The sequence below is a fragment of the Magnolia sinica genome, chromosome 1, assembly GCF_029962835.1.
Source record: "Magnolia sinica isolate HGM2019 chromosome 1, MsV1, whole genome shotgun sequence".
Classification (NCBI taxonomy): domain Eukaryota; kingdom Viridiplantae; phylum Streptophyta; class Magnoliopsida; order Magnoliales; family Magnoliaceae; genus Magnolia; species Magnolia sinica.
Genome location: NC_080573.1, coordinates 41,439,330 through 41,461,499, shown reverse-complemented (window position 1 = coordinate 41,461,499; position 22,170 = coordinate 41,439,330). Strand labels below are relative to the sequence as shown.

Here is a 22,170-nt window from a genome sequence, read left to right as displayed (position 1 = left end):
GTTATTTCTTCTTAAGTTAGTTTCCTAGTTTGGCGCAAGATACACCCTCATTCCACCCTGGGTCAAGCCCGGGGCATCTTTCTTCGGACGGAGATGAAGATGAGGACGAAGACGAGGCCTCGACTCAGCCAAATTCCTTCGGGTGAAGATGAGGACAAGGACGAGACCTCAGCTCGGCTAGGACGAAGACGAGACCTCGGCTCGGCCAACCTCCTTCGGATGAAGATGAGGATGAGGACGAGGACGGTAGATCGGCTCGGCCAACTTAGGGTTGTGCTTGAGCCTTACCTGATGCTTTCTTTCGTTCGTATCTCTAGTCCGAACCGAGTACTGGCCTGTATTGATGAGGGACTCGGCACCTCGAGGTAGGGGTGCTGCTATGACTCTGAGTGAATCTTTGTGTATCACGTCGGAAGTTCACATTCGATCGGATTAGTATGATGTCGGCCCTTGAATCTTCGAGAGCACGGATCTTCCTATAACAGAAGCCCCCTACTCTTCGAAGTCGAACACGGACTCGGAGAGTAATAGTATTTGGAAGATCACTCGCTTCCTCTGCCACGCTCTTACACGTGTGTCGCCGTCATCATGAATATTTGAAGAGTCGCATCTTTGGGATTTCCTGCTCATAGGCTAGTCTTCAGTGAACGCGTGGCGACGGTTAAAATTTCGAATTGTCGTCCGCCTATGGCCAATTGCCACGTATACCCTGAGTACCTTTTCGGGCGGAGCTTTCCTTACTCAAGGGTCGTTTTGTTTATTCAGAGCACGCCGCTCGATGTCAGAGGCGTACTGCTTGGCAAAGTCTGAGCCAATAGTGTGTGGCCACATAAGCTCCGAAGTTGACTCTCGACGATTCAGCTGCGGCCATCATTTCTTGTCATTAATGCAGAGATTTGGCAAGGTTTATATAAGCCTCCTTTGGAAACCTCTGTTTACTTCTGTGCTTTGTGTTTGAGTTGATACCGAAGGAGGCGACTTCCAACGAGGGTGATTCCGACCAATCAAGGTTTTCCGACAGGCAATTCCGACCAATCAGGCATTTCCGGCAGAAGTGATTCCTGGTGATCGTCCAGTGAGTCTCCTTCCTTGTGCCTCTTTGCATTCCTTCCTTTCAAGATGTCGTCTGACCTGAAAACTGCCCGGGGTTACGATGACTCCTCTGAGCCGGGGAGTTCTGATGGTGGGAGAGGGGCCTCTGAAGGCCCCTTTGAAGCCGTGCCCTTGTATCTCCAGCCCCATAGACAGAAGGGGGCTGGGGCTCAGACTCAGAGGGTCAATAAGAGGAAACCTACTCGAACCCTCCAGGCCACAACTGGCAAGGCTGTTAAGATGCCTGTAAGTGGACGGGCCTCAGAGGCCATCTCTAGAGGCTCCGTGTTAACGGAGTCTCAAATGGAATGGATCTGTTCGGAGTTTGATATTCTAAACTCCGTTCAGATAAGGACCCTTGAGCCCCATTGATACTGTTGGCGCGCCTTCTGAGGGAGAAGTCGCCATTTTTCTTTATTCTCTCCAATGCGGGCTCTGACTCCCTCTACACCCTTTCATCCGAGCATTGATTGCCCATCTGGGACTGGCTCCCGGACAATTCACCCCCAATGCTTGGAGGGTGTTAATCTCTGCTTTCATCATTTGGCGTCAAGTTGAGAACTCAGAGTTGACCCAAAGGAGTTGATGAGCCTGTACCTGGTCAAGCATGACAGCCAAGAACCATGGTATTATTTTGCAACCCAAGGCAGCGAAGGGTCGGGGTTAGTGATGAACCTTCCGTCTTCCAACAAAGACTAGAAGAATAAGTGGTTCTGGGCTGCGGGTGAATGGGAAGCACCGGCGACGGAGCTTGGGACTCTGACGACTTGGGTCCCCACCCACTTCTCCAAACTAGGTTGGACTTTAGACATTCCTCCCCTTTCTTTTTGCGCCTCTCTCTTTTACTTCAGTTGGTCTGAGATTTTCTTTATCCTTATAGATTTTCCGAGGGGCACGCCACTCCTTGATTCGGACCAGAAGAACCGTATTGCCAAGGCTAAGGTGCGATCAGGGGAGCTTCACTCTTAGTCAGAACTGATCACTGCTGCTAAACTTCACTGGTTCGGGTTGTGCAAGTCCAAGTCACTCCCTACTTCCTTCAATAAGTCTTTCTTTTGTTCTTTGGGAGGGATTGAATTTTCTTAACTTAGTTGCTGACCCGTCATTTTTTGTGCAGGCATGGCCGAGGCATCTGGTTCGTGGAGGAGGAAAGCCGCTCCGACGGCAGAGGAGATGTTGAGGGCTGAGTCTTGGACGAAGACCACCGTTCGGAGAAGGCAGGTTGCTCCTCATAGGGAGGGCCTCTCAGGTCTGGTTTCTGTAGTTACAGCTCTAATTTCTGTTGCTGCAACTCCTATTGTGGTGCCTGCCAAGCCTGAGTCTCAGCAATCATAACTCTTTCCCCAGCAACCATAACTCCTTCCCTTCCGCCTACCGCTACTCCCCCTACCGTGGAGGCCCCTCCTCCAGCCCCCGACCTTACATCGTTGTACCCTCTTCTTCCGAACAGGATGAGGCCGTTCGGATGGTTGATGACATGCTTTCCCCTTCTGACGATGGGAATGATCTCAAAGCCGAGGCTCAAGGCTCGGCAGGCAGCCGGACCAAGGCTGGGGAAGCAGTGGGCTCAACCTAGGTGGGGACGAGTGGCGAGAGGTTTGAGTCAGCCTATCATATGTCTTGCCTGGTTCCCTGGGCCACCAAGCATGCTCCGAAGGAGGAGATAGCTGGCCTCCTTACTAAATCGGACGACTCTTTTCTAAACGACATGGCTTCCGTATTTTACAGCGTATCTTCTTCTTCTACTCTTTCTAACCTTTCATTCTTATTTTCCCATTCGTGCGCTCAAACTTTTCGTGTTTTCTTCTTATTCAGTCCATCCTGAAGATTCTTTTGACTCGGGAGAGGCTGCGGGAGCTGGAAAAGAGAGATTCAGAGGTGGATGTCCTCAAGACCGAAGCAGGGATCTTGTGAGACGAAGCCAGTTTTCTCTAATTGGAGCAGGTCGAGCTGCGCGGCAGCTTGAGGAAGGGAAGGCTAGAGAGCAGGATAGGCAAGCTAGAGAGCTCTAGCTGCAAGAGGTCGTAAGTGATCTCGAGGCCCGTTGTGGTGCGGTGGCGGCTGAGTTAACACAAGCTAGGGCTCATGTGGGTTCATTTGCTAAGGAGATTACCCTACTAGGTGAAGTCCTAGATCGGACTAGAGCCGAGGCAGCAGAAAAAATGGAGCCGAGCCGTTTCCCAAGCAATGGAAGCTTAGCGGGCTGAAGACAAGGCCTCCCTAGCTGGAGCAGTGGCCACTGCAGTAGACGCCTTCAAGGCTTCAAAGGAAATGGATGTCGAAGCCACCAATTTTTACAACTATGGCTTCTATGCTTGTATTGAGGCAGTCCAGGATTTGTACCCGGACCTCAACCTCGAACCTTTGTTGCCCGAAGACACTGGAGAGGTACCAGCTGAAGATGTTCGCTCAGATTAAGCCTCCGACTCCCAAGCTCTTCCGACAGTATAGACTTTAATATTTCTCCTGTAGTTGACTAGAAACTTTTTTTTTTTGTGTATGGATTTTATTTTTTGACCCTCTAGAGAGGGCATGTGGATGATGATTTTTATTTTTATACATGTTAATCCGTAGTTAATTTTTGGATGTTGAATAGTGATTGTTGATTATTGAACTGATTCGTTGGCAGGTCGATTTATTTCAGGGCATGGCCGAGCCAACCCTTTGGTGGGTCAACCCCTTTCAATGATGTCTCGTAGAACATTTAAGCCTTTATGGCCTGATCATTGTTGAGTCCGAACCCCTAGGGGGTCGACTCGTCCCACGATTGGCGAGAAACCTCCACTCCATCCGTTAGTCGGGCAATGAGCCGACTCCTCTGTTGGGGAGTCGAGTCATCTTTTAGCTTTTCCCCTGACCTAAGAGGGGATGCCTTGTTGAGTTTTCGTGGGATTACGCCCTAACCCCTTCTTTACGGGATCGGTTCGTTCAATCCGCCTTTGCATATGAAAGGCAACTTTTTCTTAGTAGATAATCCAATTATGTAGAGAGGAAACAGTCATTTTCATTGGGAGCCTTAAAAGCTAGTTGCTCGGAGGCATACACTTATTGAGAGCCTTAGAAGGCTATTTCATCATGGGTAGTAGACCTTTAAGTGCTCGACATTCTAGGGATGAGGGAGCTGGCGGCCCTCGAGGTCTTCTAAGTGATAAGAGCCCGATTTAGTTGATCGGATCACACGATACAACCCTTCCTAGTTAGGCTCGAGTGCTCTGGCCCCCAGCTTGGCGATGTTCTGGAAGACCCGGCGAAGGACTAAGTCGCTTGGATGAAACTGCCTGACCTTGACCCTGGAATTGTAGAATCGTGCCACTTGCTGATGCCGAGTGGCGACTCGGAGCTCTGAGATGGCTCTAACTTCTTCAAGCAGATCCAGGTTAGCTGCGATTTGCTCGGAATTTTGGTTTTCTTGGTAGTTCTTTACTCGAGCAGTAAGAAGGCCAATTTCAATTGGTACCATTGCTTCTGAGCCGTAGGAGAGTGAGAATGGGGTTTCTCCAGTTGAGGACTGAGCTGTGGTCCTGTAGGCCCAGAGGACGAATGGGAGCTCCTTGGCCTAACTGCCTTTCGCTTTCTCCAACCTTGTTTTAAGATGATGTTTGATAACCTTATTGACTGCCTCTACCTGTCCATTGGATTGGGGTGCCGAGGAGAGGCCTACGCATTTGTGATGTAGATCTCTTGACACATGCCTCGAAACTTGTCATTATCAAACTACCGGCCATTGTCTGACATGATGGTGTGCGGTATCCCGAACCAGCAGATGATGTTTTTCCAGACGAAGTTAATTACTTTCTGTTCTGTGATCTTCGCAACCGGTTCGGCCTCAGCCTATTTGGTGAAGTAGTCAACTGCGACGATAACAAACTTAACCTACCCTTTCCATGTGGGCAAGGGGCCGATGATATCAATTCCCCATTGGGCAAATGGCCACGGACTGCTCATGGTAGTCATTTCCTCTGCTGGCTGCCTCGGCACGGCAACATAGCGTTGGCATTTATCACATTGTTAAACGTAGTCTTTCGAATCCTGCTTAAGGGTCGGTCAAAAATATCCTTGCCAAAGTATCTTCAAGGCCAGGGCTCGATTGCCAGAATGGTTTCCGTAGATTCCCTCGTGAACCTCTCGAATAACATAGTCCACTTCGTTGGGTCGGAGGCACCTAAGGTAGGGTTGAGAATACCCTTTCTTGTATAGGATACCGTCGAGGACGATGTACCGCGCAGCTCGGACTCTTAGGCGCCTAACTTCCAGTTTATCCGAAGGGACCTCACCAGATGTGAGGTAGTTGAAAACCAGGTCCATCCAGCTTAGAGTAGCTTGCAATGGATTAACCGTTTTCTTCTCAGCCTGGTCGATGCTCGGATGTTCTAAAAATTCGATAGGAACAATCCGCGAGATCCTCCCTTCTGAGGCTGAGGCCAGCTTCGCCAAAGCGTTGGCCCATGAATTGTATGCTCTGGGAATTTTCTCGCCTCATCTAAATAAGGGATCATCCTCGTCTCCTTAGCTTCGTACTCGGTGGAGATATGATTCACTACCAGCTGAGAGTCACATCAGACCTGGAGAGTTTGAACACCCAAACTCGCTACCAAACTAAGTCAAGCTAGTAAATCATTCTCCGCCTCATTGTTTGAGGCTTTGAAGCCGAGTCGGATCGCATATTAGATGGACGTAGAATCAGGTGCGATCAGGACGATCCTGGCTCCAGCTCGCTTAGCAGTGGATGATCTGTCTACATAGAGGATCCATCCGGTTTCCGATACAGTCCCTGGGTTGGACGGAGGCTCGGGTGGAATAATCTCGCCCTTGGCGTTGTCCTCTCCTACACTCAAAGTGGTGAATTCGGCAATGAAATCGGCCACGGCTTGGCCTTAAATTGCTGTCTTTAGATGAAACTGGATGTTGAACTCTCCGAGTTAGATGGCCCACTTGGTTACCAAACCTGAAACTTTGGATCTCTAGAGAACTTGTTTGAGAGGGGAGTCGGTCAACACAACGACCGAATGAGCTTGGAAGTACGGACGTAATCTCCGAGCTGAAACGACGAGGCCGAGCGCTACTTCTCCAGGGGCGGATATCTTATTTTTACAAGTACCATAGCCTTGCTCAAGTAGTATACGGGGTGTTGCTTGCCTTCGACCTCTCTGATTAGGGCCGAGCTGATGGCCTTGGTAGAGATTCCAAGGTATAGGAACAGAGGCTTACCTTCTTCGGGCTTGGATAGCAGGGGCGTGAGCCTAGATACTGTTTCAATTACTGGAAGGCTTGTTCGCATTCTGACGTCCATTCTCCCTTTTTATGACCCTTTAACTATTGAAAGAAGGGGAGGCATTTATCTGTTATTCTGGATATGAAATGTCCGAGTATTGCGACTCGTCCCATAAGACATTTTATTTCTTTGATAGTCCGAAGTACACTCATATCAAGGAGTGATTTGATTTTGTCAGGGTTTGCTTCAATGCCTCTCTAGCTGACCTGAAACTTGAGGAATTTTCCTGAGCCGATTCCAAAAGCACACTTTGTTGGATTCAGCTTCATCTGGTATTCTCGGAGGACGGTGAACGTTTCTTCAAGATCTGTCAGGTGATCAGATGCCTTGATACTTTTCACCAGCATGTCGTTGACATACACTTTTATGGTGCGTCCTATCTGTTTGGAGAACATCTGATTTACCAGTCTTTGATACGTGGCCCTAGCATTCTTCAGGCCAAATGGCATGACCCGGTAATAGTAGAGTCCCTTGTCCGTGATAAAGGAGTCTTCTGCCTGTATGGGGGATGCATCACAATCTGGTTATACCCGGAGTAGGCATCTAAGAAGGAGAGTAACTCATGACCTGCCGTACTATCCACCAGCTGGTCAATCCGAGGTAATGGGAAGCTATCTTTCGGGCAGACCTTATTTAGATCCGAGTAGTCCACACAGACCCGCCATTTCCCATTAGCTTTTTTAACAAGTACCACATTTGCAATCCAGTCGGAGCAATATACCTCCTCTATGAAACCAGCGTCGAGCAAGATGGAGACCTCGTCGACAATGGCCTCGTACCGCTTGGCATCGAATGGTCTTCTCTTCTGCTTTACCGGTTTGTGGCCTGGGTCCATGTTCAGCCTATAGACCAAGACGTTAGGAGAGATCCCCGACATGTCCGCGTGTTACGAAGCAAAGACGTTCCTGTGTTGTCGTATGAAAGTTAGCATTTCGGACCGTTGCTCGGAACCTAGTGACGTCCCAAGCTAGACGGTCTTGCTTAGTCTACCTCATCAAGGGGTACTTTCTCCAAGTCTTCTACAAATGAGTTCTCTATGGGTCCTTGGGGATCCAAAACATTGATGATAAGTGCTTGCTTCACGGATCCCTTTTTTACGGCAATTGCGTAACATCTCCGAGCCTCACGCTGGTCGCTTCGTAGGTAGCCTATTTACCCTTGGCTGAGAACTTCATCATTAGGTGATAGGTGGAGACAATTGCCCTCATTGCGTTGAGAGAGGGTCTGCCCAGGATGACATTGGTACAGATGGTACATTAACAACAAGGAAGTCTATCATAAGGGTGACCTGATGTTGCCCTTCTCCCGTAGTTACCGGGAGGGAGATGGCTCCCTCGGAGATCACTCTTTCTCCAGCAAAGCCGTGTAAAGGGGTCTTCACAGGTCGGAAGTGTGACCGTGGAATCCCCATTCTCTCGAAAGCCTCAGAATAGACCACGTCGGCTGAGCTACCGGTGTCGACCAGAATACGGTACAACTTGTGATTAGCTATGGTCATGGTAACCACCAGGGCATCATCGTGCCGATGCCGGATTCTGCCGGCATCGTCCTCGGTGAAGGTCAGGCCGCATGGGCTGACCCAAAGTTCCTTGCTAGGCCGCTTGGTCAGGTAAACGTAATGTTCCGGATCAGGCTTCTGAGAGTGGGCTTTCCGAGCCCTGTTCGAATCTCCCCCACCGGATGAACCCCAAAAATGGTGCGAATTTCAGTTGGCTCTTCCAAGGAGTTATTCGACTGCTCTCGCGCTTCTTTCCAAGGAGTTTTTCCTTCTTTGGTGTATCGGCGTAGATGTCCCTTCCGAATAAGGGTCTCGATCTCATCTTTGAGATCTAAACAGTCAGCCATGTTATGGCCGTGATCTCGGTGAAAGCGATAGTACCTACGCTTGTATCGATGATCCGGGTCAGGCCTCATACAAACGGGCCAATTCAGCAGCTTTTCTCATCGGATGTCCAATAGAATCTGCTTGGTGGATGTGTTAAGGGGGGTGTAGGAGCGAAACTTTCCCTCCAGCCTTCTGCTCGAGTGATGATCGCGAGGGGTGCGGTCATCAGGCCCATGTTGGATGGCTGGGATCCCTCATTCCTAGGCCTCTTCCCTTTACCGTTCGGCTCTGCCACTTGGACATTTTTGCGGGCATTGGAGAATTCTTCAGCGTTAGTGTATTTCTGAGCTCTAGCCATGAGTTCTGCAAACGTCTTTGGTGGGTTCTTTCCAATGAAGAAGGTGAATTTTCCTTCTTTTAGGCCGCTGAACACGGCTGCGAGCGGTATCTTATCGTCGTAATCTTCTATTGACAGTGCTTCCTCATTGAAGTGAGTGATGTAATCTTTTAAGGACTCCTTCGGCTCTTGCTTGATAGCAAATAGGTGAGTGTTGGGCTTTCGACTTCTCTTACCACTTATAAATTGGGTAAGGAATAGCCAACTCAACTCTGTTAAGGAATTAATGGAATTTGACTTGAGCTGTAGGTACCAATTCCGAGCAGAGCCCGTGAGCGTGATCGAGAACCCTCGGCACATCATGGCATCCGTCGCCATCTGGATTTGCATCCATGAGCGATAGGCTTCCACGTGCTCGGATGGGTCTCCGGACCCAGAGTATTGGATGATAGGAGATATTTGGAAACTCTGAGGCATCACCTCGTCCATGATTTCTGAGGTGAAGGGATGCTCGGTCTTTTCCATCATTGCCTGAATAGCGGCGGGAACTGACGTCAGCTGTTGCTTCTTTTTCAGAGCCAGGAATTTGTCGTTGAGCTCCGCGAACCATTTCTCCCAAGGGTCCTTGTTTTCCGCTACGATTTCTTGGGTGTTTTCTATTTTTGGAGTCTTCCTTCCGCTCCTCCATTCTAACAGATGACGGAGATCCATTGGTGTCAGGGCTGAAGTGACCGAAGCATTGGTCGAAGCTCGAGTGGTTGTATTGCGAGCCGAGACTCGGATTTAGGTTGGAGGAGGATTCTGACCCGAAATTGGTATATGGGGGTGTTGAGGCGCCTCAGGCCTCACACTCCTTGGCGTGAAGTGAGCTTCCATGACAAGACCGATTGGTTCAGGAACAGGATTTTTTTGAGTCGGGCATGGTTGTGACTTCTGTTGTTGCTTCATCCGGTTTACTTCGTCGCCTAGGGCTTGTATCTCGTTCTGCATGGCTCGATATTTACTTGCCTGATTGCGAGAACGCTGGGAAGGCCCCAGGGCTGATTCAGCATGAAGTAGTGAGGAGGAGCGAGTCTGCTCATCTGGCTCTGGTTCTGTGGCTACTACTTTCTTCTTTCCTCTAGCCATTATGCTCGAGAACAGGAACCTGACCTTTTGTAACAGATTCCCACAAACGGCACCAAAAATGTTGAAGACAAAATCTGAATGGCTCTCCACTTCAACTCTCGAGGTCCGACCCGTTTCAATGTCTCAAGCCTGCACACTAACAAGCAAAGGAGACCCTGGCTAAGCTGGGGGACCCTCCGATGCCTAAGTCAGGTCAAGGGAATCTGGGTCTAAGTTGAGGAGTCAAGGGAGACCGTAAGATATTGTGTACCTGTAGCAGTGGGGTCTCATCGTATTTATACCTGATTGTCAGACGATCTGGGCCCGTTAATCTCGGCACGATTCGCTCGATCAGAAGGATTCTGTGATCGTGGAGATATGGCTCGTAATTCGGAGATCATGTAACATATCGTGCGTATTTGCGGGCGAGACAGTCGGTTATTTCTTTTTAAGGTAGTTTCCTAGTTTGGCGCAAGATTCACCCTCACATCTTTCTTCAGACAGAGATGAAGATGAGGATGAGGACGAGGCCTCGGCTTAGCCAAATTCCTTCGGGTGAACATGAGGACAAGGACGAGAACTCGGCTTGGCTAGGACGAAGACGAGACCTTGACTCGACCAACCTCCTTCGAATGAAGATGAGGATGAGGACGAGGACGATAAATCAGCTTGGCCAACTTAGGGTTGTGCCTGAGCCTTACCTGATGCTTTCTTTCGTTCATATCTCTAGTCCGAACCGAGTACTGGCCTGTATTGATGAGGGACTCGGCACCTCAGGGTAGGGGTGCTGCTTTGACTCTGAGTGAATCTTTGTGTATCACGTCGGAAGTTCACATTTGATCGGATTAGTATGATGTCAGCCCTTGAATCTTCGGGAGCTCGGATCTTCCTATAACACACATTATTCCTCTATTTTTTCATATCACTTATGGACATTATGCCAAAAATGAAGCAAATTTAATCATTCGCACTTCTTATGCTTGTTTACGATTTGTGTGTGTGTTCGGGGGTTGATGAGTCAACAAGGGGGATAACTACTTCAAATCCACTAAGCTTCGGATTATGAGGATGAACGTAACGAGGTTGATCACCTTCTTCCTCAAGGGGGATAACTACTTCGAATCCATGAAGCTTCTCTAGACTCCTCACACAGACTTCTCGAATCCACGAGTAAAAATTGAAATTAAAAATAATTTTAAAAAGTCAAAATAAATTTTTTGAATATTAATAGATAAAATAAATGAATTTACAATCATTTAAATAAGTATACCAAGACTTGGAATAAGTTTAGGAATTAAACTATAACTAAATCTCCCTAAAATTCGCAATTTACTATAAATAGTAAATTTACTATTTATAGTAAATGTCCTATATGGCTTAACCATGTTATTCTCCTAATTTTTCTAAACATTTTTTCCTGTTGGACACAACTCTTAAAGCCCAACGGATGAAGAGTTATAATTAAACTAAAACTTACTAAAAATAGTAAAAATTGAAATAAACATAGAATTTGACCCTTGATATGGTAGAATCTCGCAAATTCGGCGTGGGTAACCTGGCGTTGCCGAGTTTTTTGGATAAAGTAGCTCGTCCTACCCCAAAACCATATATGACACGTCAAGTAACTTATACGATCCAGTTTGCGAGATATGCCTGTTTTAAGGTTCAGACGGTCTTCATGACTTTTGCCTTCGATCGGACCTTCTCTGATCCCTCTTGGACATGAAAGTGCCTTCGACCCTCTCTACATCAAATTAGCTTTCGGCCCTAAGTGCCAACATAAGCAGATATGTTCGATGTGAACATATATAACCAGATTTTGTGAAGATTAGTCACTTACTCACCACTCATAGAATTTTCTAATGATCAAGTAATTGTCGAAGGGCGGGGTTCTTCCCTTGAAGTGAACTATGTTTTGCCTTTCACAAGAGAAGACCTTTCAAAATACTAGTGCAATAAAAATAAAAAAGCTCACGATCAGTTGTTAAGAGCGACAACAAGAATGCATCTTTTGAAAGAACTACTTGATATTGGATAAGGATCAAGTCCCGCGTATGAGCGTAGACCTAAATTACAACTAAAAACTAAGGATTATTGCTATTAGATTATAGCTACTCGTAGGATAACTAAGATAAAATATAAATTTGTTTTGGTTTGTGATTTAATTGATTTGATGTTATTGGATTGGTTTCTACTCCTATTAATCCTTTGGCAATTTATAATTTCTGTTGTGCAGCTTATTCTTCTAGATATTTATGTCGTTACTTCAGCAGTTAATGTAGTCAAGGATCCTTTCTCTAAATCTTTCTTTTGATACATTTCTTCTTCTTGATTGTTCCTCTTCTTTCCACCAAGCTCTGCTTTATTCGGTCGCTAATCATTCATCGACCACAAATCAGTCACATTGCTTTTGTTAGTTGTCTAATGACATGTAATATTAATTCTTTGCCAACTATGATTCTGTAAAAAGCACTCTAAGTATCTTGAAGATCCTTCCATACACATGTTATTTCTCATGCAACACCACATGTCGTTCTCCTATTGGTTTTTATAGGGATTGCCAGAAATGTTGTACAACATTGCCCCCACCTTTGGGAAAAAGGTGAAAGTGACGTTGCTCCACTGCTCGACGCAATTAATGTAATCGGCCATTATGACACATGTCATCTCCCCGTTGATTTTACTCGACTGAGGCTAAAACGAATGACGGATTGTGTTGTCTGTTTCTCGCCTTTCCTTATGACATGTAACACACAATCGTCTCGTACGAGGAGTCATGATTGCACTTTCATTAATGCGCACGTGTTACAACCGATTCATATAAACACATTTCCAAAATCGGTTGTCTAATTTCCTTTGATTGACATGGTTGCTTTTTCTTCTTCCATTTCAACCTTTCACATGGCATTTTTCATCAAAGACTTAGATGTCCTTTCTTCGGAAGTGGTCAATGACCTTCTTTTTAAGACTCTTGTTGAATCAAATAGGGCATTTTTGATACTCGACCCAACCTTTCATCTCGATGTCACCTATGAATAGCTTCATGAGATCGATTCTTGCTTCCCAAGGTGTCCTGACAAAGTTTTGCTTATCCAATCCGATCAATTCTCAGACCCTTCCAACGCCTCCAAACCTCTAAGAGCATGGGTGAAGCTGATGAATGGTTGGGCAGAATGGCATGCTCGGATAGAAGCAGAACATGGTGAGACTTGGAAGCAGGCTGAAGTTTTTTATGCATTGACATTTCCCTGTATTAACATCTAACCAATACTCTTCTTCTTGTAGTGGCATAGACCTTCTAGAGTCCTTCGACTAACACATTCCATTTTGGATGTGGGGCAATGGGTCCAACAATCATGGATGTGTGTGCCTTCGTCATCTTCTGCCATTTGGTAAGCCTATTTATCCCGGTTTTGCTCTGAAGGATTCATATCCCTTCACTCTTTCAGAGAAGATTGGCAAGGCTTATTCTACTTTTATGGCCTTTTATCCCAAATCCCTTGACGAAGTTAATGACAGCCAAGAGCATACAGCTTTCCTTTTGATGTGGATCTGCCAATATATGTTTTGTGTGAGTGCGCTTCAGATTACTAAGGAATACATCCACCTGGCCAATGCACTCACTCAAGGACGGCAGCTTGCCCTTGCCCCTTTTGTGCTTGCCCACATATATTGTTGCATGTTCTAAGTAACCACCAAGGGCTTTCATAATTTTTGTGGTCCTATTCGGTTTATCCAGATGTGGTTTCATGAGTATTTTGGGACAAAATTTATCGAATAAGTTCCAACCGAGGTGGATTTTACTTCTTACAGTCATTGTAATATTCTTTGCTTCATAATTGATCATTCTTTTGCCAAATATATGAGCTTCTTTGGGAAAGTTTAACACATAAATCAATGTTCCTATTTAGATGGGTATAGGGCATGGATTGGCAATCCCAATTGGAAAGATCTAATGCATGAATCAATGGTAACTATTAAAGAAATATAATGTGGAAACTAACGGTCAAAATTGAGCTAATTTAGCACCTAGATTTACAGTCATATGTGGGCTAATTTTGCTGCACATGTCAATGGTTAACACTAGATGGATCTAACACACATATAAATGGCCATACCTTGTACAAGCTTAATACATAAAAAATGGTCAAAATTAGGTGGTTTTAATATACAAATTAATAGTCTTCTTTGTACAGATCGATGAATGCACATATGATCATGTATGAATATATGGATTGCTGGATGGATGAATGCGAGAATATATAAATGTATGGATGAATAGATGGATATATGCATGTATGCTAGGATGAATGCAAGTGTACTTGTACGCATTTACGTGAATACATACAAGCATTTAGGATTGTTATAGTGTGAGATCAGAAAAGGCCTAGGCGTGGCTCACTTCCTCTCTTCCTTCTCGCTTTGGGTGGGTGGGTGTAGATGTCTAAGGCTTTCTCTCCCCATGCTCTTGAGTATAATCTTATAAGGAGGTTTTTTGGGTTGCAGGAGGATACATACCATATGGTGCTCCACTACTTTATGAAATATCTGTGGACCTTAGCGTGAAAGATGTCCATATACTTGCATAATCCATGCACTCAAATCGTATAAATCCCTTCATTATCAATGGTCACCATCCCTGAACAATTCCCATGTCATTTAGGGTATGGATGATGTCAGATCTTAACCAATTGAAAACCTCGGAGGTGTTAGTTAGCCTTTTAAACATTTGATGGATGATCCAAACATTAAGATCAATCACATATTTATGTGTCATTTGTATCTTCGAAAGACCAAATGGATCCCATATTAAATTCTGTATACTTCAAGGACCCTAATGAAGAAACTCAGCTACACCCACTTTTAGAAGTCTATACAGAAACCTTGTAAGAAAAGAGAAAGCATGATCAATCAGGGCCTCTCCATCCTCACATCGTCAGGTCATAGGGATTTTGACAGAGCCAATACAATCACAAGCCTATTTAAGTCTAGGTATAATGGATCTCCTAATCTTGATACTTGTAAGCGATCAATGCTAATGCTAGTGACCAAAGGCTTAATTCAAGGATCCATCCATAACACACTTATACAATCATGTGGGGTAGGGAATAAGGCAAACTAACACCAAGTCTGGTTCGATAGGTAAAGACTGTCCATCTTGACACCAAACACATCCCCTCATATGAGATAACCATTCAAGCACATCACATGTATGGTCAATAACTTGTATGGTTATGATTAGAGCAACGAGATCCATGGAATACGACTCTCCTCTAATTATCAAGTTGTTGTATCTAATTTCAAGTGCCCAAAACGTCAAAGGATATACCTCTCAAATCGACACAAACATGTTTCATAAGAATTAACTAAAAATGTAGATACATCTTGTAGACATCCCACCTCTGGCCAATAAGCTTGATTGAACAGAAACCTTGATCCATATCCTTAACCTCGATATAAACCCAAAACCCCAATCCAAACCCTAAACCCTAGTCCAACCTTAATATGAACCCTAGGACTTTGGAAACCCAAAAACCTATTTAACCCAGTTATAATAACCCGACATAACCCTAAAATCGGTCCCGGACCTCATCTTTAAGAAAAACCTAACCTACAAAGTCAACCCATTGAGTCAACTCACCTAGTCAGCCCACATAGTTTATCCAGTTAACTTACCTTATCAAACGAAGCCTATAACCCATTTTGGTCCAAGCCCATTCCAAAGCCCAATTCGAAGAAGAGATGAAACAAGAAGGCAGATTTGGAGAGCCAAAGCTGTCTACGTGTACAGGAACTTAATCATGTGATGCTGTCCTCCCTGCTTCATACAGGTGCAAATTTTGAAAATTACTCCAATGTCCCTCCCTTGAGCAAAAAATACACCTCATGCCATCCAAATTAACACATGAGATCTTGCTACATGACAATCTCAAATCCCAACCATCTAAACCCTTTTAAACTCGAAGCTTTGCAGGAATTACTAGAAAAGCAGGCTGGAGGGCTATAAATCCCCCATTCTCTTCACATTTCAATCATCCACTCTCATTTTCAAGCCTTTTCACTCACCCCCTTAAGCCCTTAGTTTAGCCACTTCATCCCTCCACCAAGGAGAGGAAAGAGTGAGGAAGAGAGCCTATCCTAGGTCCAACCCTAATACTAGCCTCTTGAATCGGCGCAAGTTTAATGCAAGCCACTCGATATGATCATTGTGACACTATTGCCCACCCCACTATTTTCAATCAAGTTTCATCTACCACATATCATTTGTATAGAGCAACATTCACCTCATTATCTAACCAGCTTTGCACTAAATTGTCTCAAAAGTATATTCTGAGGCTTGTCGATTTAATCGGATCTTGCCCAACATAAAACCTGCCAATTACTTCAGATTTTGTTACCAATGTTGCATACATTCATATATCGAGAATTGAATCCTCAACCTTAAGAACAGTCAGATCCTGTGAAGTAAAGACCGTACATCTGTATATGCAGTGCAGGTGCCTAACACATACCCTCTCTACAACCATGGTCCCTTAAAATCTCTGATCGCAGAACTAAAGAGTTATCTTAGGGTAGAAAATCTTCAGATCCATACTCTAACGTTTATATAGGGTCTAGCCGACTGTAAAAAAAATAATAAAAATGAAGAAATTGGCTAGTGTCAATTCTAGTCAAACATAATCTATCAATTACAACACAAAAGCTTTCGAAAGAGGCAACCTGTATAGCCAAGTGACCCTTGGGTCGAGTCCGGCCCGAGATCTCAGCATCCACAATCATGCTAATTAATAGATTTCTAATAACATTCATTTTTTAAAATAAAACTTATTTAAAAATTAAAAAAAAAAAAAGAAAAAAAAAGAGGGAAGAAGAAGAAGCAAATAAACTCTTGTTAGTAGAGGTGCCAAATGACCATTAATAATGTCATACATGGCATGCAACTACTTCTAATTATATTGTCTAAATAATGGATTCCAGTTAAAATGTACTATTAACCAAATAATTATTTGATCATCAAGTATCATGATCGGTGGACACTAATCGTATGGTTAAAAGTGAAGAAGATATAAAGAGTCCACCTTCGGCAAACAAGTGCCTAAGAATAAGCGGGTAGGATTATTCAAGTAATTTAATTTTAGAATCATGACTCAGCGACAGTGGATTTCTTCATTTAGTGCGTGTAATCTTAGGTAATGCATTCAAGGTGTACAATTCCAGGTGCCTGTGTATCAAAGAATCTATGATGCCAAAGTATCTAATAAGAGTAACTAATTGGGCTTGTATGTTATGAAGGTCCCTCAAGTGCGCCTAGCCTGGTCCCACTTATTAATACTAGTGGATTGATTTGGTGGTGGGCCCGGACCGCCCAAGCCCAATTGGGCTGGATGGGTCATGGATTCTGTTTGGTGCTTGGCTTATGGGCTAGTCTTGGATACATCAACATGGTCTAATTGCCAACCTAGACAACGAAGGCCATGGCTGCTTCTGTTATGGACGGATGGATATTACGGTCGCAAGATGCTACTATAGTCTGTATACGTGTGGTGTTTGGGATTGTCGGATCTAGTGGTCCATTGGGTAATAAGCTGTAGTCCAATATCTTGCAGTGATTGGAAAACTTTCACCTTGCTGTGAGTTATGCCGGTTTCATAGTGGGCAATGTGGCCCACCCATGTGGAAGCCCGGCAGATCAGATATTTGGCACGTGCCATGATAAGGGAGATAAGTATATGCATGTGGTGCATAATAACAATTACATTTCACCGTTTATGCGGTCATAAATTTCCATGTAAAAGGTGGGCCCCATCATCATGGCAGCGTGCATCAATGCGAAGCCTGCCAGCATGTGAAACATAAGCCGTTCTTTTCTATAAATGCATGTCTTACCTTATGAGTGGACAACCCTGATTTTTCGGCCACATCTTTAGGGTGGACTAGAAAAGGGTACTCAAAACAACTTCTACAGCCCTTTGGCGTCTGTCATGAAAACATCATTATTGCAAAATTTGGAATTTGAGGTTTGCTAATACAACCTGACATTTTGCATTAAGACGACTTAGCCTTGTGATCTGCTTTCATTTTCCAATGATCTAGACTGTTTATATCTCAGGACTTACCTTGAATGGTCAGCCAAGAAAAAAAAAAAAAAAAAAAGAGAAGGAAAGAAAAAAAAAAAAAAAAATCTTCCATTTGATATTTCAACCGCCGATCATTTGACCATTTTTCAGTTAATATGGAGACAATTTCTAGGAAATTTGAATAATTAAAGGATTGAAAGGTTTAAGCGGTGTTTGGATGCATAAAAGTTTTATTAGTTGTAAGAGGTTCACTTAATATTGCTCAAAAACCTGAAAACTTGACTCTATGTTCAGCTTCTCCTCTCTTCTATCTCTCATGATGCCTCTTTTCATTACTTATAAAATGTAGGAAAGCTAAAAAAATTAATTGAAGTGATTATGTACTTAAAAAAAGTTATTTATAAATCATAAACCAAACTTGTATGTCCGAGATAAGTCACTTATCTAGTGCCGTGAGTAGAAAAAGTAACTTATTAGGTGGTATCCAAACTGGCCGTTAATAATTGGGTCTTTTTATAAAAGACTACCTCATCATTTCAGAATTTACATCCCAGTACCTGTTTTAAAAAGCTTTTCATTAACCTACCTAACCGATTTAGGTATTTTTCATTATAGTACCCTCTTTTAGATTATTTTAAAGCGATGCTACATTAAGTAGGAAAGTTTCGTGAATGATATAATTGCCCTTTTGAGCCTCCGTGAATCGACCAATCACTAGAAGACCTAGCGAAAACAACTTCCTGTGCATTGGCTTATAGATGAAAATGGGAATTGTACTCTCTCCCATGGTATGGAAATGGGGCACTACCGAACATGTGATTGATCTAGGCCATTCCATTAGGCAATGCCCACACACCGGCCGTCCATGTTGCTTTGAAATCTAGTCCATCCACACACCCACACAAGCTGTAGTGGGATTTCACCACCTATGGGTATCGAACCCAAGACCAGTAGGTATGGATGGCAGAATGGTGGGCAACTTGTACTAACAGAAAATCAAACATTTTCTATCTGGGGCACATGTACTGTACAAGGCGGGCCCTCTACAAGCCACCAGATGTATTGACGTGCTCCATGTGTATCAAATCCAAACTGTCCATCAGTGGGTCCATTATGTAAATTTTGATATCTGAAACTGAAAGTTGAGCCATTCCTCTCATAGAGTGGGCCATAGGGTTAGAAGCAATGGACAGCCTGATTTTGGCCATCTAATCTTCATGGTGGAACCCATTTGGTGAACAACTTGAATATTTCATTATGTATCACCTGGTGAACGGATAGACGGGATGACAAACAATTTAAAATTATTGCACAAACATTAAACAAAAACCGAGGTACTAAAGTATCAACAATCAGTGGTAGACTTTTCTGAAGTTTCAACACAAGGTCATGGCTTCCAGCATCCGTTGTGGTGCAAGTGCCCGAGTGCATGTGTAAAAAAATAACTATCAACAATCAAAACCTTGAATGAAATTCTTGTTTGTTTGTTTTTTTTGTTTTTTTGTTTTTTTTAAAGTTATGATAAGTGTACTCAAGTTTCACTGGTCCAAACGATTGGCTGGATGATTCCTTCCATGGACTATGCTTTGATTCGTGAACTGTAGTTTGTTGAAATAGGACCATTGGATGTTTGTTATAATCAACGTTGAAAAAACTAAGGGAAATTTCATCATTTATAAAAAGTAATCTACGTGATCTAATTACTGTTAAGGAATTCTAATGAAGGTATTGAAAGAAAATAGCTTTAACTAGATAGGTATTGTTGATGCAGTTTTTCGGTAGACCCTCCTTGGTTAACTTTCTAGGACCTGCACAGGAGAAAGTAAGAGACAAAGGAGACTCTGGCTAATACAGGGACCTTTCGATGCCTAAGTCAGGACCTTGGGTCTTTTGTAAGATAGAATCTTAAGGAAAAGAGTATCTAGTTGTGTACTAGGATTTGTATGCGTACCTTTCATTGGCTTAGAAGCACCTTTATTTATATGAGAGGGAAGATCATACCGTAAGGAGTCTTTCTAATTTAGAATTCCTGATATGTCAGAGATCTTCTCGAGATTATGGTTGTCCGAGATTCCGGAGATCTGACTTTATCTCCCGAAGATCTACGGAGAGATCTTCGAGCCGTGAGAGGGATTCCCAGACTATTTAGTTCGGAAAAAGGTCGGGTGGTAGATGCAGACGTAAATAATATTGAGCCTTTCGTCAGGTCAACATTTATCTTGTCAGAGGTTATGCCGACTTATGGCCGAGCTATGGTCGAGTTGACCTGTAGCCGACATATGGCCGATCTATATCCGACCTATGGTTTAGGTCGACCTATAGCCGACTTATGATTTAGGTCAGCAACTAGCCATTTGAGTGGACTTACAGTTGCATCGACCTACTTGAAAGTCGACCCTTCCTTACCAGTAGATGCCTCTTAAGGCACAAGCCCTATTGGGTTCGTGCTGGTTTGTAGAGTTGATCCATTCCATAAGTCGTCCTATTTTTCTCCTAACAGTAAGCCCCCCTTATTTTCGAGCCGATCTTCGGAGGCTCGGAAAGTAAGCCAAATGTAGCTTAGGTCGGGTTAAGTTGTCATAAATGCCAGGTATGGCGGCTAGCACGGTAGTTGTGGCGTGTCAATAATCAAGTACGATGTAGTCGAGATGGCATTTCGTGGCTTGAGGTCACGTGGTTTGCCAAGCCGCCGTTTTGGTGTCAGACCAACGAGAATGTGACGCGTGACCAATTTTTGATATTAGGGTCAAGTGACGCATGGGGTCGCGCCACGTGTCGAGAGGGGGTAGTTGAGGGGACGTCGTATGGAATCCGCATTAATGGGCGTACTCAAGAGAGGCCACGTGACTCTTCTATATAAGGAAAGCCCTAATGTAATCCAGGAGCCCCTTTACGTTTTCTCCCCTTCCCAGTCGTCTTCCTTAGCTTGGAGAAGCGACTTTCGGCGACTTATTTTACCAGCGATTGGGCATCCTTTTCTTCTCCGGTGAGCTTCATTCTTCACTCACTCCCTCCATTCTTTTTCCCTTTAAAGCGACTCTCAATATCTATAAAAGCTACCATGTCTGACTCTTTGAGTTCATGGGAGGGGGGCTTCTGGCGACGACATTGGGGCGAGTAGCCTCTGGATGATGTCGAACCCACCGTCGTCGTTGGTAATAATGGTTGATGCTGAGTTTTAGGCATTGCAAGCGATGGAGAGGTCCCTGACAGAGAGGCCGGTTAGGGTCAGCCGTGGACTGTCTGGCGAAGGGGATCTAAAGGAGTCTTTTGGCGAGGAGGGTCTGAGAGGTCCTGTGCCCTCGACCCTTACTGAGGCTGAATTAGCTCAGATTAGACTGGGGTATCACATCTCTGAATCCGTAATCCTTCGAATTCCCTCGCCAGACGAGCTTCCTGATCGCCCTCCAAAGGGAGCAGTTGCCATTTTTCAGGTCACCCTTCAATACGGCCTTAAGCTCCCTCTACAAGGTCTGGTAAGGTGGGTACTTGCTTGCCTGAACTTGGCTCAAAGGCAGATGATCCCCAATGGATGGAGGGCTTTGATCGGCTACACGGTCTTATGGTCCGAGTTAGAGCAACCCGAGCTTTCTCTCGAGGAGTTCCTCCATCTATACCAGTTGAAGCCGAACAAGTTTCACCCCGGCTAGTAGTATCTCTCTGCTTGGCGGGGGACTGGAGGGAGCCTCATTACCGACCCTCCATCATCTAATAAGAATTAGAGGGACAAGTGGTTTTGGGCCTCTAGATGTTGGGAAGTGGCCAACCTACCCTTGGATCAACACTTGGTCCCCACAGCATTTACCAACCCAGGTCGGTATTCTTCGGGCTTAGTTATACTTCAGCTCTTGCTTGGTTGGTCGGTTTTCGAGTTTTCTTGACTTGTTCGCACATGTCTTCTATCGCAGTTATTCCCAAGCACCCTCCCCTACAGACAATGGATCTCTTGCTCGGATTAGAGGGGCAAAAGCACTAGGGAAGGAGGAAAGATCTTGGAGAGACTTTTCTAGCCTGAACTGCTTCTTAAGTTGGGCTTAGACCTCACTCTCACCCGTAAGAACTTCGGTAAGAACCTTAACCAAGCTTTAGCACTTAGAAAAATTTCCTGGAATTCCATAACTGAATTTCTTCATGTTTTGATGCAGAAATGCTTGCAGCTCGTCATTTGCTACAGCCCGCCTCCAAGCTCCAGACGCCTTCCCTAGAAGAAATAGTGGCAGCAAAAAGGAAGCGGCAAAAGACCTCCACCAAAAGTAAGGGGAAGGTCGCCCTTCTTTCCCCGTCATGATGGAGGTCAAAGAAGGGGAAGCAGCCATGGAGCCCATCCTTGATGCTACTGTTGCAATGGTTAGGACGGCCGTTCGGGAAGAGGTTTCTCCTGCCGAGGCACCGGGAGTTGCCAAGCCTTCTGTGGAGGTTCATTCTGTAGAGACTGAAGAGACTGGCCGCTCTTTAGCTG

General features: G+C 44.7%; 1 protein-coding gene across 1 annotated transcript; it reads right to left on the bottom strand.

The window, feature by feature from the left end:
- Nucleotides 1-8,292: 8,292 nt before the first annotated feature.
- On the bottom strand, nucleotides 8,293-9,237 carry LOC131245694 (uncharacterized). The gene has a single exon (XM_058245311.1). The coding sequence runs from the start codon at nucleotides 9,235-9,237 to the stop codon at nucleotides 8,293-8,295; it is 945 nt and encodes a 314-aa protein (XP_058101294.1).
- Between the last annotated feature and the right edge of the window lie 12,933 nt (nucleotides 9,238-22,170).

Coding starts and splice junctions, on each gene's coding strand:
- LOC131245694 (XM_058245311.1), bottom strand. CDS start 9,237: ATGGATCTCCGTCATCTGTTAGAATGGAGGAGCGGAAGGAAGACTCCA.